Source organism: Cydia amplana, chromosome 25, assembly GCF_948474715.1.
Source record: "Cydia amplana chromosome 25, ilCydAmpl1.1, whole genome shotgun sequence".
Taxonomy (NCBI): domain Eukaryota; kingdom Metazoa; phylum Arthropoda; class Insecta; order Lepidoptera; family Tortricidae; genus Cydia; species Cydia amplana.
The window spans coordinates 5,429,610-5,443,012 of NC_086093.1; the positions used below are offsets into that span (position 1 = coordinate 5,429,610).

Here is a 13,403-nt window from a genome sequence, read left to right on the forward strand (position 1 = left end):
ACGTATGTTGGTGAAAGGTTTGGTCATTTTAATTTAAGTTAATGCTTTAATTCAGCGGTCGGCAACCTTTTAGCAGCCAAGGGCCACATAGTAGTTACTGAAGTTGATGCGGGCCTTACCTTGTTTATATTTATGACTTTATCAGACATTGTTGTTTGTCAATATTACATACAAAATAGCCTCGCGAGCCGTAAGTGACAGGTTCACGGGCCGCAGGTTGCCGACCGCTGCTTTAATTGTGCTATTACTCAATAGAGAATTATCTATGATCGTTGTGTGCAAGAATAGTCATAAATTACTACATGTTGCAGCTGGCACCGAGCGACAATGGCAGGAGTGGTATCTGCAAGGTGTGTCTGGAGCGGCTGCGAGAGGCGTGCCTCTTCAAGATGCAGGTACAGCACTGCCAGGCCGAGCTGCAGGAGAGGTTGGAGGCCGAACTCAGTGTCAAAGGTAAATATTAAGTTTTGATAGCAATACAGCCATGTTACAGTGTATTGACATTGCCACCATGCTCACGTGCAGGTCCCCAATAATGCGGGTTTTATTTTTGGCATTTCACTTTCCCATATCAAGGAAAGAGGTGCAATTACCACCTTGCTTACATATGAGAAATACTACCAGTTTACTGTTGTTTACTACCATTCCTAATGTTTTCTTTAGATATTTGTTTATAAAATAAAATAATAATAAAAAAGCCTTTTATTTCTGGTTTTCATAACATGCATTTTAAAGTATTAGTAACTTAACCTATGCTTAAATCTAAATTTCACCAGAACCCTCTTTGGAGGTATAGGCCTCTTCCAGATTTTTCCATTTTGTGCGGTCTTGGGCCTCCCATATCCGGTTGACCCCCGCTACTTTAATAATGTCGTCAGCCCAGCGTGCCAATGGCCGTCATCTTTTTCTCTTGCCATTTGGGCCTTTCCAGGCTGTCGCAGATATTTGTTTATTATGTGTTATATTTCAGATGATGATTGTTTGGACCAGCTGCCTGAAGGTGGCGCGTGCAGCGAGCCTTCTTTATGTAAGTATCCGAAGCCGTATTTAGAATTTGGTATAAAGGATATGGAAACAAGCGCTAGTGGCTTTGCAGTAAGGCATGTGGCTTCCAAACTGGAAGTCCTGGGTTCAAAGTATACATATGAGTTTCTTAGAGTTATAATACATGATGATATCAAGCTACATAATAAAACACAAACACAATGTAATGTTAGATTCATAGATTGTCTGTGACTTTTAGGTTATATACTCATATTCCATCATACCTTTATTTTTGACCCTTCCTCCAGGCCTGGCCTCCAGACGGTTTTTGCCAAGTTTTCCTGTTAAATATTTTTTTTACCTACTGGATAATCCAAATTATACCTTATTATATTGTCTATCCACAATAGCTAACATTTCTCTATTTGACTTTGGAATGTGGTAGTTCAGAGGTATTTTAACATTTGTGTATTTGCCTTTATGACAGAAAAATTGTTTATGTATAAAACAACTTTAAGTGATTGGAGTACACAGTCAAATAGAAAAGAGTTATAACAAATAACTTTTTAGTAAGATGATACTCTAATGAGCGTAAAACAGCTTCTTAAAATATAAATACAATTGTGGCATTGGTATGATGGAGTACATTCGGCGAAAACTCGTACTTGCACAAACCAACATGTTTGTAATATGATTGTAATTTTATTATATAGTATTATATCTGAAAATTATGAAAAATAAAAGGACTTCGCCTATCCTATTATATGAATAAAATAAATAAACTTTTTACATAAACTTTATTGCAACAAAATATAATAATATTTGATTTATTTTATGGCTAATTATAAAATGAAATAACGAAAACTTAACCTACCAAAAATAAAACCTAAATCCTACCTTCTCAACCTTGGCCCCGCATTCCTTTGCGCGAGAAAGCTGCCGGCACGAGAGTCCCCTTAAAATCCTTAAATAAATTTTATAGGACAGTTGTAGGTACTCAGATCGACTTAGTCCTATAGTTTTATCATGAGTTACTATTAAATTGTACCCGTGCGCGTTTGTGGCCGTGTTTGTGAAAGACCTAAAAACACGCGGGCAAATTTATACTGTATTATTTTGTGTTCAGCTTCAGACGAGGAGTCTCCGGTGCCGCCGTGTGAAGACGGCGCGCGAGACCAACATCTGTTACGTAAGTGCACACTTGTCATTTTAATATTATTAAGTTCACAAAATACAAAAGATAGTACTTAGGGTTCATCCACATATTACGTCATGCCAAGGGGTGATGCCAAGTGTGACAGTACGTATTAACGACCTATCTTAGAAAAAGTGTGACGAGGGGGGTCTTAAAAAATCGGTCACTTTGTCAGGCTCAAAATAAACAATTTAAATTTTGAAGTGGAATGTTAACAGCAGTTGTTTTTAGTTTTACAATCATTTTCGCTGATAATTATTTTTCTTATTATAACCATTTAATATAAAATTGAATTCCTCAACTGTATTTTACAGCAAATAACACCACTTACGCCCCAGTAGCCTGAACCCTTGTTTAATACAGGTTTAAATTCATTCGCACTGATCAGTGCTTAGACATACCCTTCAAATGTCTAAAAATATAGACCGGCATGCTTTCTGTTTCATTTTCACCCACTCTCTCTACTGCTCTACTCAGTGAGGAATTCATGTTCCCCCGACATTTAAAAATGGTCGTTCTGGAACTTTCGATCTATATCCTGCCTACTATACTACTATGGGTACTAGGGAGAGACAGCTTCCTAATGTGATGTTTCAGGTGAATTTGTTATTTCAGTGAGTTCAGCCGACGAGTACGGAGTGAGCGCGGCGCCTCTGTCCACGCGCGCCCGGCAGCAGCTCGCGCTGGCGTGCTCCGTGCGGCTCGAGCGCCTCCAGTTCCCCATTAACACCACCGCCGAAGAGCAAGCCTGTACGGCCGATACTGGTTCCACAGACTTCACACACGACTCTAGTTTAATCACACATAAAAATGTCGTTTACACACAAGAAACGAATCAGAACGCCTACTGTTGCGACATGTGTAGTGAGCAATTTACGTCAAAACTTACTTTAATCCGACATATCAGAACGCATGCACTCGTGGAACCTTATACCTGTGGAGTTTGTAAAGAACTATTTGTAAGTAGCTCATTATTGAGTAAGCATTTAAGATTTCACTCGGCAGAGAGACCGTACGTTTGTAGAGAATGCAACAAGCGATTTGCAACAAAACTCACTTTCTATCAACATAGAAGAACGCACACTGGAGTGAAACCATACAGATGTAATGAATGTAACAAGCAATTCGCACAAAGATGGGCTTTGTTGGTCCATGCAAGGACTCACAGTGGAGTGAAACCATACAAATGTACGGAATGCAACACGAAATTTGCACATAAGGATACATTAAATAGACATATAAGAAGTCACAGTGGAAGGAAATATAACTGTGAGCATTGTAACAAGAAATTTACACATCCAGTGAATTTACAAAATCACCTGAGAATTCACATTGGAAATACGTTTGTCTGTGACCAATGTAACAAGCGATTCATTGCCAAACATCACTTAATAAGACATATAAAAATTCATGCCCCCGAAAAACGAGAAAAACTATACGCGTGTCAAGAATGTCCCAAGAAATATATTCGTAAAGATAGTTTAGATGTACATTGTAAGACAAACCATGTTGGACGGAAACCGTTTAGATGTACAGTGTGCAACAAGCAATTCGCTTTTAAAAGTTATTTATTGAGTCATGAAATCGTCCATAGAGAAGACAAACCATACAAATGTAAAACATGTAATAAACAATTCACACAAAGAGGTTCTTTAGATTACCACGAAAGAGTCCATAGTGGCGTGAAACCATACAAATGTAAAAAGTGTAACAAGCAATTCTTACAAAAATACTCTTTAGTTGACCATGAAAGAATTCACACTGGAGAAAAACCTTTTAGTTGTAGTGAATGTGACAAACGATTTGCACGGAAAAGTAGTATAGCTGGTCATGTAAAAACTAAACACGGCAATACAAAAAACAAGATACAACTCGCACAGAAAGAAAACTTTGTTTGTTATGAACGACACCCCGAAGAACAACCATTCAGATGCAATGAACAAAACCAGCAATTAAGCCAAAAAAATAGTTTAGAAACACATACAAGTCACACCGGAGAAAAACCGTACACCTGTGAAGAATGTAAGAATCAGTTTGCATTAAAATTTGAATTAGAGAGACATAAAAAAATACATACCGATGAGCAATCATACGAATGCGAAATATGTGAAACAATTTTTTTCGATGAAATAAGTTTAATGAAACATGTAGAAACACATAAATCCAGGATACTATAAGTACTATAACCTTTTAAGTTGTTTCCTAAAAGGGTTATTAACTCACTCAGTTTAATGTTGATCCCATCGACAGTGACGCAGCTATACAGAGTGTCTTATTCTGATTCTGTTAACTTCACCATATTGCTAGGTAAGGCCGTAACTATCGTAACTATGGTAATAAATCAGCATTATAAAGCAGTTCGTGTAGAAACTGGCTTGGTTGTATCCGAAATACACAGCGAAAAAATAAATACGTTTTTAATTGTACCACTAACACCTTTTATTTATTAGGATTACGAGTAAAAAACCCAGTGATCAAAAAAGTAGGTAGGTACCTGTACCTACTAGAACATGTATGCAATATGCAGTATTCGCAACGAGACGGGAGCTATTTTGACGACGTCTTTACGCTGAAGTAGATGCCTGCGCAATGGTCCAGCTGCACTTTTGGGGTCCCGATTCCCAATACTGCTCTCCTAAGTGTAAGGCCTGAGTGGACGCTCGAGTTGGGCGTGCAGCGAGGCGGGGCGTGCGGCGTGCATGTTAAACAAATGCAAGCGTATAGGAGCGGCCTTAGTGCACGCCGCTCACACCACGCGTGAGCCCGACGCCACGCTGCACGCCCCGCCGAACGCTCCGCTTCGAGCGTCCACTCAGGCCTTACACTAAGCCAAATAGCGCTATTTCAAAAACAAATATTTTGATAATGGAATTCAGGTAAAGGAACTAAAGTATAAGTTTGCAATGAATTTTCTTTTGAGATAGCGCTATTCAATCAATTTTTCTTAATCTGACGTTTACAATGTGAAAATCGGGGTTCGATACTGTAACCGTCGGATGAAAGAGCTCGGTTGTTTTGTGCGTAAATCGCAGCGTTAAACGCATGCGATCAACGGAATGGTTTGCCGCGTCGGCCTCCCGAAAACACGTCATTGTTTTTGTCATCGTCATCGATAAGTGTGGGGAGAACCTAACCGCTTGCGTCAAACGTACGCGTTTCACGCAGTAAACAAGGATACACTTAAGAAATAGTAGATTGTTAACCAAGGGATGAAAGGCACTCATTTCTGCCGAGGTAGTTTGGTGCTCAAACGCAGTGAGAGCGCCGATAGTCCGAGGCTGAAATGATGCGCTCTCTATGTTTGAAATGAGACAGTCCTATGACGAACTATATTTGACATTATTTAAACCAAATATTCAAGACATTGCAGCGCCACCTATTTAAGGTTTTTTGACGGACACTTTTTGATACATGGAGATTCTTCTCCATATCTCTACCCTACCCTCCATAGTTTCTCGACCTTTTTCTTTATCGGTAAAAGTTATAAAACTAACTTTTAGGGTTAAAAAAATACTATATCTATGTCACCATTTTATTAACTAAAAGCCACATATGTATATAAAAGACACCTTTAATGCTACATTAGGTACACTCCAGAAATCAAAAATAATAAAGTGTATAAATATGATTTTGGTAAATAAAGTTGGATCAACTAATTATTTATGTTGTCCTGTGCAGTCAACCTGGAGCCTTGAATAATATCCAGATTGGTCTTTAGGACAACTGTACCATACATCTGTCCGAAATAAATATCCGAAATAAACACAAAGGAAAAAAAAATACGAAGGCATCCAGTGCCCAGGGCTATAACCGCGAAAATCGAAGTTCGCAAATTGCGGGCATCTTTCTCTGTCACTCTAATTACACCTTCATTGGAGTAAAAGAGAAAGATCCCCGCAATTTGCGAATTTCGGTTTTCGCGGTACGCCCCCAGGGCTGGAATCGAAACAGAGTCCTCCGATTACGCGACAGATACCTGAACCACTCGGCCACCTGGGCTCGGTGGAATGGGTCAAACTTCCAAGTATATGATAATTTCTAAAATTGAAGGGATGTTTACAAAAACAACATAACTGCTTAGAGCGGTTGACACTTTTTTAAGAACATTGTTAATCGTTTCAGGTGTCAACCAGTGTAGTCAGTTATGTTGTTTTTGTAAACATCCCTTCAATTGATTTTGTAAAAAACATAAATTAAAATATTTTCGTAGAAAGTAATTTACTCAGTAAGTACAGTAACTGTATGTCATATTTAACTATTTATATGCTTTAATTGTACCTAAATTGTACAAGTGTAATTGGTGTCAAAGCCATTCTTATAAATAAATGATCTTAAATTAAATCAACCACTTTGTTTGTATCTTACATTGTAATTATTGTATGAAGAAGTATATTTGCTTAATAGTCCGTTTTTAATAATTTTATATGTACAAGTTATATGCAATATTATTATTTTTAGGTGTGCAAAACGAAAATAAAGTACCCATCTAAACCACTTTGATAATAGAATAATAAAATTTACATTGCATGCTTATATATAATATCATGTTATTATTTAATATACAACGTAACAACAGAGCAGGATATTTAAATAATAATTAAAATAGTATGTAAGAACCCGTTGAATTGTCATAGTTTTGGTCAAACAATTTAGGGGTAGGTATTAATATATATATAGGGTAGGTACTTTACAAATACTTAGTCACCATCAAGTGGTCCTAAAATTAGGATAACTTTTACAATATAATATGTAAACGAATAGTAGCAATTGTAGTTAAAATAACTGTACTTAAAGAATATGTATGATTTCAAAATATTATTAAGTATATTTAGATTATAAAAAAATATATTTTTATTAACATAACTAAATATTCTTGCTTAAGTCCTTCAAAATAAAAAGACATTAGGCTGATTTTTAACTTAAATAGTTGAATGACGTAGACTAAGCGATTCAAAGGTTTTAAATATAACCTGTATAGACTAGACTTAAGCAATACCTACCTGTATAGGTTTTTGTATCGCTTCTAGGCTTAAGACATTTAGAGTTGAAATTGTACAGTATGAATTTTTTTACATTATATATGTCGTGCTACAATTTACCCAGTAAAACTTAACATTGTTTCTTATAAACTAGTGTACTTATAAATATATTTTTTATATTACACAAGAGTCTGACTGCGTGTTGTATCGCTCAAAACTACTGGAACAATTAGTATAAAATATGGCTGACGAGTTTCTTTCGCATGATACAAATATTATATTCTAGTTGCAAAAATCCCCAGTAGGTCATCAACTCATCAATCTCAACGCTGTATGTAGGGTAATATCACTAGGCCCTAGGGCATTTCACAAGTGTAAACATAATAATGATCTTTAAATTCAGTTAGGATTATTAAATTCTTTCAATTTAATGTATTTAGATGGTTTCTCATTATGAACTCGTATAAGATGTCTGCGGACCCCATCATGTCGTGGGAATTTCTTGTAGCATACTTCGCAAGCATACGGTCTCTCACCGGTGTGTACCCGATAATGCGCTTTTAACTCGGCAAGAACTGGATAAGCCTTCTTACAAACATCGCAAATATGTGGTCTGTTTTCCGAGTGCATTCGTCTGATATGAACCGTCAAGGCAGACTTATGTCTGAATTGCTGGCCGCACACTTCACATGAATGTTGTTTAAAGTCCTCATGTACTTTCATATGGTCTTGCAAACACTTCTTCATTCTGAATTTCTTGTGACACACTTCGCACTCAAAAGGCCTTTCTTCATTATGTATTTCTCTATGGTTTCTTAAGGTGCTCTTTAGTGAGAACCGTTTGCTGCATATTTCACACATATATGGTTTTGGGTCTTCCGGTTCCTTCTCTCCGTCTTTCTTCTGGGCGTGTTTATCCATGTGTCTAACTAAAGTTCTCTTTATGGCGAAACGTTTGCCACAAACATCGCAGCAAAATTGTTTTCCGACAGTGTGTGTTAGTACATGTCTTTTTAATGCGGGTTTATTTGAGAATTGCTTGTTGCAGTGTTCACATATATAGGTCGGAATAGGTTTAGTGGGGTTGTTCATGACTTGATTATGTATAACTAACAAATGACTCTTTAAGCCACATCTATATGGAAACTTTCTTTGGCATATCTCACAGGTGTAAGGTTTCTCACCTGTATGCACGCGCATGTGTTGCCTTAAGACCTCTTTTTGTATGAATCGTTTGCTGCATACGTCACATGCGTACCTATAATCTCCGGTGTGAATTCTTGAGTGAAGTCTTAAAGCACTTTTTGTTGTATACTGTTTATTGCATTCATCACATGAAAAAGGTTTCCCTCCCGTGTGATCAAATTTATGAACGTCCAAGCCAGACTGTGTATTAAACCTCCTTTCGCAGATTTCGCAAGTGAATGGATAATCTCCAGAGTGATTTTTTAAATGTGCGTTCAAGTTGCTTTTTTCTGCAAATTGTTTTTTGCATATATCACATGTGAAAAATTCAGCGTGTACTCGATCTTTAAATTCATCTGACTCTCTCTTATACGCAGTTATTTCTCCAGGCTCTATATCATTTTTCAAATGAATTTTTTTGTGAACATTTAAATTCCCTTTTTGTCTAAATTTCTTATTGCATATATCACACGCATACGGTTTCTCGCCAGTGTGTATAAGCATATGTTTAACCCAGTGAGACTTTTGGGTGAATCGCGTGTCGCATAAGTCGCAGGAAAATTTGTAGTCTCCCATGTGGTATGCGAAATGAGCGTTTAAGTTGCTCTTTTGTGCGAATTTTTTGTTGCATACTTTGCACGAGTAAGGTTTTTCTCCAGTGTGAGACCGCCTGTGGACCTTTAGACGGGCTTGGTGGTCGAACGACTTGTGGCATATGTCGCAGGTGTGTATGGTGCCGCGGTTGGGGGTCGGGGTGGGGTCGGAGTCGTCTAGGTTGGTGACGGTGGGCGCCGGCTTGAAGGAGATGCGTGACGCGGTGGGCACGGGCTGGGCTGAGGGCGCTGGCGGCCCGCCGTATATTGCCACTAAAACAATACAATAAATCATTTTAAATTCAGGGCATACTAAGTTTCTCTATAGGCCACACTATGAAGAAAAATGGGGGAAATAATCCTTTTTCCAAAACGCGAGTTATTTCGTAGTCGACATCTAGCGTCAATTAGCGGACAGTATCAGTACTGCTAGTTGACAATAGATAGTTATATTAAAATATGTACTGTGCTATGGCCTTCAAATACGTGTCAAGCGAGATAGTTCGAGGGACAGGGACACATCGCCTTTCTTTCTTTAGGGCAACTATAAAGTTTAACTTTTTTGGTACATAACTTTTGAATCTCACGGGTAGTAGAATCGGTTGCCATGTTTAAAAAAAAACTGAAAACAATTAATGTTCGAGTGTCACGGATTATTTTTTATTAAAATTTACATCCTATTTACTGAACATTGGTAATTTTATAAAAATCACGTCGACAAACTTCAGCTGGCTCGCTTTCGATAAGGGATTACGTTCGCAATTACAAGTATCATTTATTTCAAAAAAATCGTGTAACTCGACTAGAGTAACACGATCGCGAAGCGCCCATAGGCTGCCGTGTCTGCTTAATATCAGACGGGCCACAAACTTGTTTACCACTGTCGTAGACGTCGTAATGTATATAAAGCAACAAATCATTTAGCTAATTATTTAATCTGTTGTTTTTTTATAATTCATTTAAGTATAGACAGGCGATGTTGTTCCAGAGTTCTCGCAGTCTAGTATTTTTCTTCATCAAATATACTAGCGACCTGCCCCGGCTTCGCACAGGTTAAAAAATTATATAAAAAAACTTCCTCTTGAATAAAAAAACCGCATTAAAATCCGTTGCGTACTTTTAAAGATCTAAGCATACATGGGACCAGACAGCGGGAAGCGACTTTGTTTTATACTATGTAGTGATGAGTACCTACATACCTGATACGACCTCACCATCAGCCATCTCCACCTCGGACTTTTCCAGCTTGACTTCACCAGCTGCAAACACAGTTTACTCAACACTTTGTGTAGACTATAAAACTGTAATATGACATTCGATTGACAAGAGTTTGCTGAAATAAATTAAGACTTACACGGCTATTACCACAGAACATATTAAAGAGGTTAGAATGGCTATCGCGCGCAGTTAGTATCGGAACCGGTGTCGCCGCTCGTTCCTCTCCACAATTACTAACACTCGCGCAACGGTAGTAAAAACTTGTGTGCGTGGTGAATGGATACGCCTCCTTTAGACAGATTTGATGTCTGGCTTCTTAATCTGAAGGTTATTGTGGCGCAAAAAGGCATGTTTACTTCGTTTTTCGGTCAGCGCGGGCGAGTAGCATGCGAGCGTTTGCTCAAAACCGGCGGCGACACGTACCCTGCTCGCATCGCCATTCTAACTTGTTCTGTGGCTATTACGTTAGCGAATGCGTGAACTCGATCTCTCGACTCTATCGCACCCATTCATCAATGCAAGCTAGATAAACTGCGATCAAGTTACATAATACGCAGTCGCTCATGGTAAGGCTACTATTCATTATTCAAATAATTAATCCTTTTGCAAACGAATGTACGTTGCTGGTGATTATGATGACCATAATACTAAGATATCAAACTCTTAATTATACTTCGTGTTCTATGCACATACAAGTCCACATTGTATTTTATTGTATAATGATTTACTTAATTATAGATATGTATTGATTTAAATTGTCATGATTTATTTAACTAATAATAACAATGTATATAGATCTCATTACAAAAGAGACGTCACTGTGTGCCGAAAATCCTTTTTATTCCACCGCCCAATCAAAATAATATACTCACGAATTATGGCGACGTCTCCAGAAGCTTTTTCTAGCTTGATTTTCAACTTGTCACCTGTAGCAAAAAAAATTTAGTCATTCAAATTGGAGTTTCAGATGACTAAAGGCGCGCCTCCTAAACCAAAAGTCGGGAATTTGCCTTGTACCAATGCATTCTTTAGAACTTAGGAAATTGCCTCGCGCGTATGTCGCTCTGTGTGGACCCGGCTATTATCTATAATATATGCATGACATCTTACTGGCAGTGAGCACTCCCTTGAGCCGCGCGCGCAGCTCGGCCTGGCTGCGCTGCACTTGCAGCTTGAAGTCGCTTGCGTTCCGCAGCCGCCCCACGCACACCTCGCAGATCCCGCACTCATCGTTTCCTAAGCTTAGCTGTAAGTTAACATTAAAATGGATTGTTTATTGACCTCTAGCTTTACAGTATTTTATGGACTAGCTGTCACATAATGTTTGCAGATATTTTTATTACATTTAGAAAACATTTTATATAATAAAAATACATGAAAAGCCTATTTGCCTGCCTTTATAAGCCTGCAACTCCACAGAGGTGTTACATGCTAACCCTTTAAAACCTGTATACTCCTTTTCTGAAGAACACCATACTGGTTTATAGTTACCCTTGGTGCCCTTCATAAAATTAAGGGTAATTATTCAATTTTATTGGTACACTTAATAGTTACCGACAGTACTTGCCCAATAATAATTATATTGTGATCTGTATTATAATTAATATCTGGGAGACCGAGCTTTGCTCGGAAAACATATGAAAACTCAAAAAACCGCATTTTTTCCAGAGATAAAACCTAGCTAGGTCGAGTTTTCGCCCCCGAAAACCCCCATATAGCAAATTTCATCGAAATCGTTAGAGCCGTTCCCGAGATCCCCGAAATATATATACATATAAATAAATAAATATGCAAGAATTGCTCGTTTAAGGGTATTTGATATACTTGCAAAGATTCAAAACGTTACGCCTAACAGAAGTAGGTTAGAATCAACTTACAAGATTTTATTACATTGTTACAAGTGAAGTTACTATGAACATGTTAATTAAAAAACCGGCCAAGTGCGAGTCGGACTCGCGCACGGAGGGTTCCGCACCATCAACAAAAAATAGAGCAAAACAAGCAAAAAAACGGTCACCCATCCAAGTACTGACCCCGCCCGACGTTGCTTAACTTCGATCAAAAATTACGTTTGTTGTATGGGAGCCCCACTTAAATCTTTATTTTATTCTGTTTTTAGTATTTGTTGTTATAGCGGCAACAGAAATACATCATCTGTGAAAATTTCAACTGTCTAGCTATCACGGTTCGTGAGATCCAGCCTGGTGACAGACGGACAGACAGACGGACGGACGGACAGACAGCGGAGTCATAGTAATAGGGTCCCGTTTTTACCCTTTGGGTACGGAACGGAAAATAGGTATGCTAAAAACTTTAACTTGCTCGATTTGAGTTGACTTAAGTGGAAAATACCATAGGAAACAATGTGTTGATATAGGATTTGCTGTTTAAGAAATTGACTGATCAAACAAACCAATATTAAAGGATTCAGCAATGATATCATTTCAGGCTAATGGGAATAATATCAATGTAATTGTTGTACTTACATTAATATCGAAGCAGTCTCGAAGCATGTCGTAATATATCTCTGTTCTGCCGAGGTGTTTATACAGTGTTTTGAGCCCCTTTTCCGGAGGGCGCACCAGGCAGCAGCTACACGAGTGCAAATCCTCCATTTTGTTACAGTTACGTCCTTAATAACAACGGGAATTAAGACATATTTACAACTCCAAAACCTACTTAAATATTTCGTTGTGAAATTATAAGTTTCTAATCAAAACAGAGGCCACATATCGATCGGAATCGGAAATATTGAAAGCGTCCATGTCATTGACATACATTGACGTATTGTTTTTTTTTTTAATGATCGTATCGCTATAGTGCTGCAATTACGGGGGCCAAGTTTAAATACATTGTGCCAAGTTTCTGTATTCAATTATATAGTTTGTCAAATGACTGTCTCATTTCAAACATAGACACAGAGCATCATACTATCTTTGTCTTACACTAGTTCTAGCACCCAAAAGAAATCCTCATCCTGAGTATGGCTTTTTTTGTTTTTATTTACTGACAATTTGGTTTGACCAACTATAAGTTTTACTTATAAAGTCCGTCAACCAAATCTTGTCAGTAGTAAAAGGCGGCAAATTTGAAAAATCGCGGGTTAGCAACACTGTGTTCAAATAATTCCAAAACGCGTGTCATCTGTGTTTTATCTGTGGAATGTGGATCGTGAATGACAGCCGTCACCTTATTTGTTTTCATTTTGAATCGTTTCTGTTTCAAGAGATATTTCTGCTGTCACCATTA

The 13,403-nt window shown here is 37.9% G+C and overlaps 2 protein-coding genes across 2 annotated transcripts; one reads left to right on the forward strand and one right to left on the reverse strand.

The window, feature by feature from the left end:
- Positions 1-484: 484 nt before the first annotated feature.
- Positions 485-4,356, forward strand: LOC134659409 (gastrula zinc finger protein XlCGF57.1-like). The gene is made up of 4 exons (XM_063515053.1): positions 485-494; positions 971-1,027; positions 2,111-2,173; positions 2,795-4,356. The coding sequence occupies exons 1-4, from the start codon at positions 485-487 to the stop codon at positions 4,354-4,356; spliced, it is 1,692 nt and encodes a 563-aa protein (XP_063371123.1).
- A 3,164-nt stretch (positions 4,357-7,520) lies between these two features.
- LOC134659664 (zinc finger protein 271-like) lies at positions 7,521-12,816 on the reverse strand. Its single transcript, XM_063515345.1, has 5 exons — positions 12,641-12,816; positions 11,265-11,400; positions 11,027-11,080; positions 10,136-10,195; positions 7,521-9,209 (listed from the first exon to the last, which is right to left on the reverse strand). The coding sequence occupies exons 1-5, from the start codon at positions 12,767-12,769 to the stop codon at positions 7,558-7,560; spliced, it is 2,031 nt and encodes a 676-aa protein (XP_063371415.1). The 5' UTR covers positions 12,770-12,816; the 3' UTR covers positions 7,521-7,557.
- Positions 12,817-13,403: the final 587 nt, after the last annotated feature.

What these genes read in the sequence shown, in the direction of transcription:
- LOC134659409 (XM_063515053.1), top strand. An exon ending in GTGCAGCGAGCCTTCTTTAT is followed by an intron (nt 1,028 to 2,110) that starts GTAAGTATCCGA and finishes TTTTGTGTTCAG; the next exon opens with CTTCAGACGAGGAGTCTCCG. An exon ending in GCGAGACCAACATCTGTTAC is followed by an intron (nt 2,174 to 2,794) that starts GTAAGTGCACAC and finishes TTGTTATTTCAG; the next exon opens with TGAGTTCAGCCGACGAGTAC.
- LOC134659664 (XM_063515345.1), bottom strand. Translation starts at nt 12,769, where the DNA reads ATGGAGGATTTGCACTCGTGTAGCTGCTGCCTGGTGCGCCCTCCGGAA. An exon ending in GAGACTGCTTCGATATTAAT is followed by an intron (nt 11,401 to 12,640) that starts GTAAGTACAACA and finishes GTTAACTTACAG; the next exon opens with CTAAGCTTAGGAAACGATGA. An exon ending in CAAGGGAGTGCTCACTGCCA is followed by an intron (nt 11,081 to 11,264) that starts GTAAGATGTCAT and finishes TTTTTGCTACAG; the next exon opens with GTGACAAGTTGAAAATCAAG.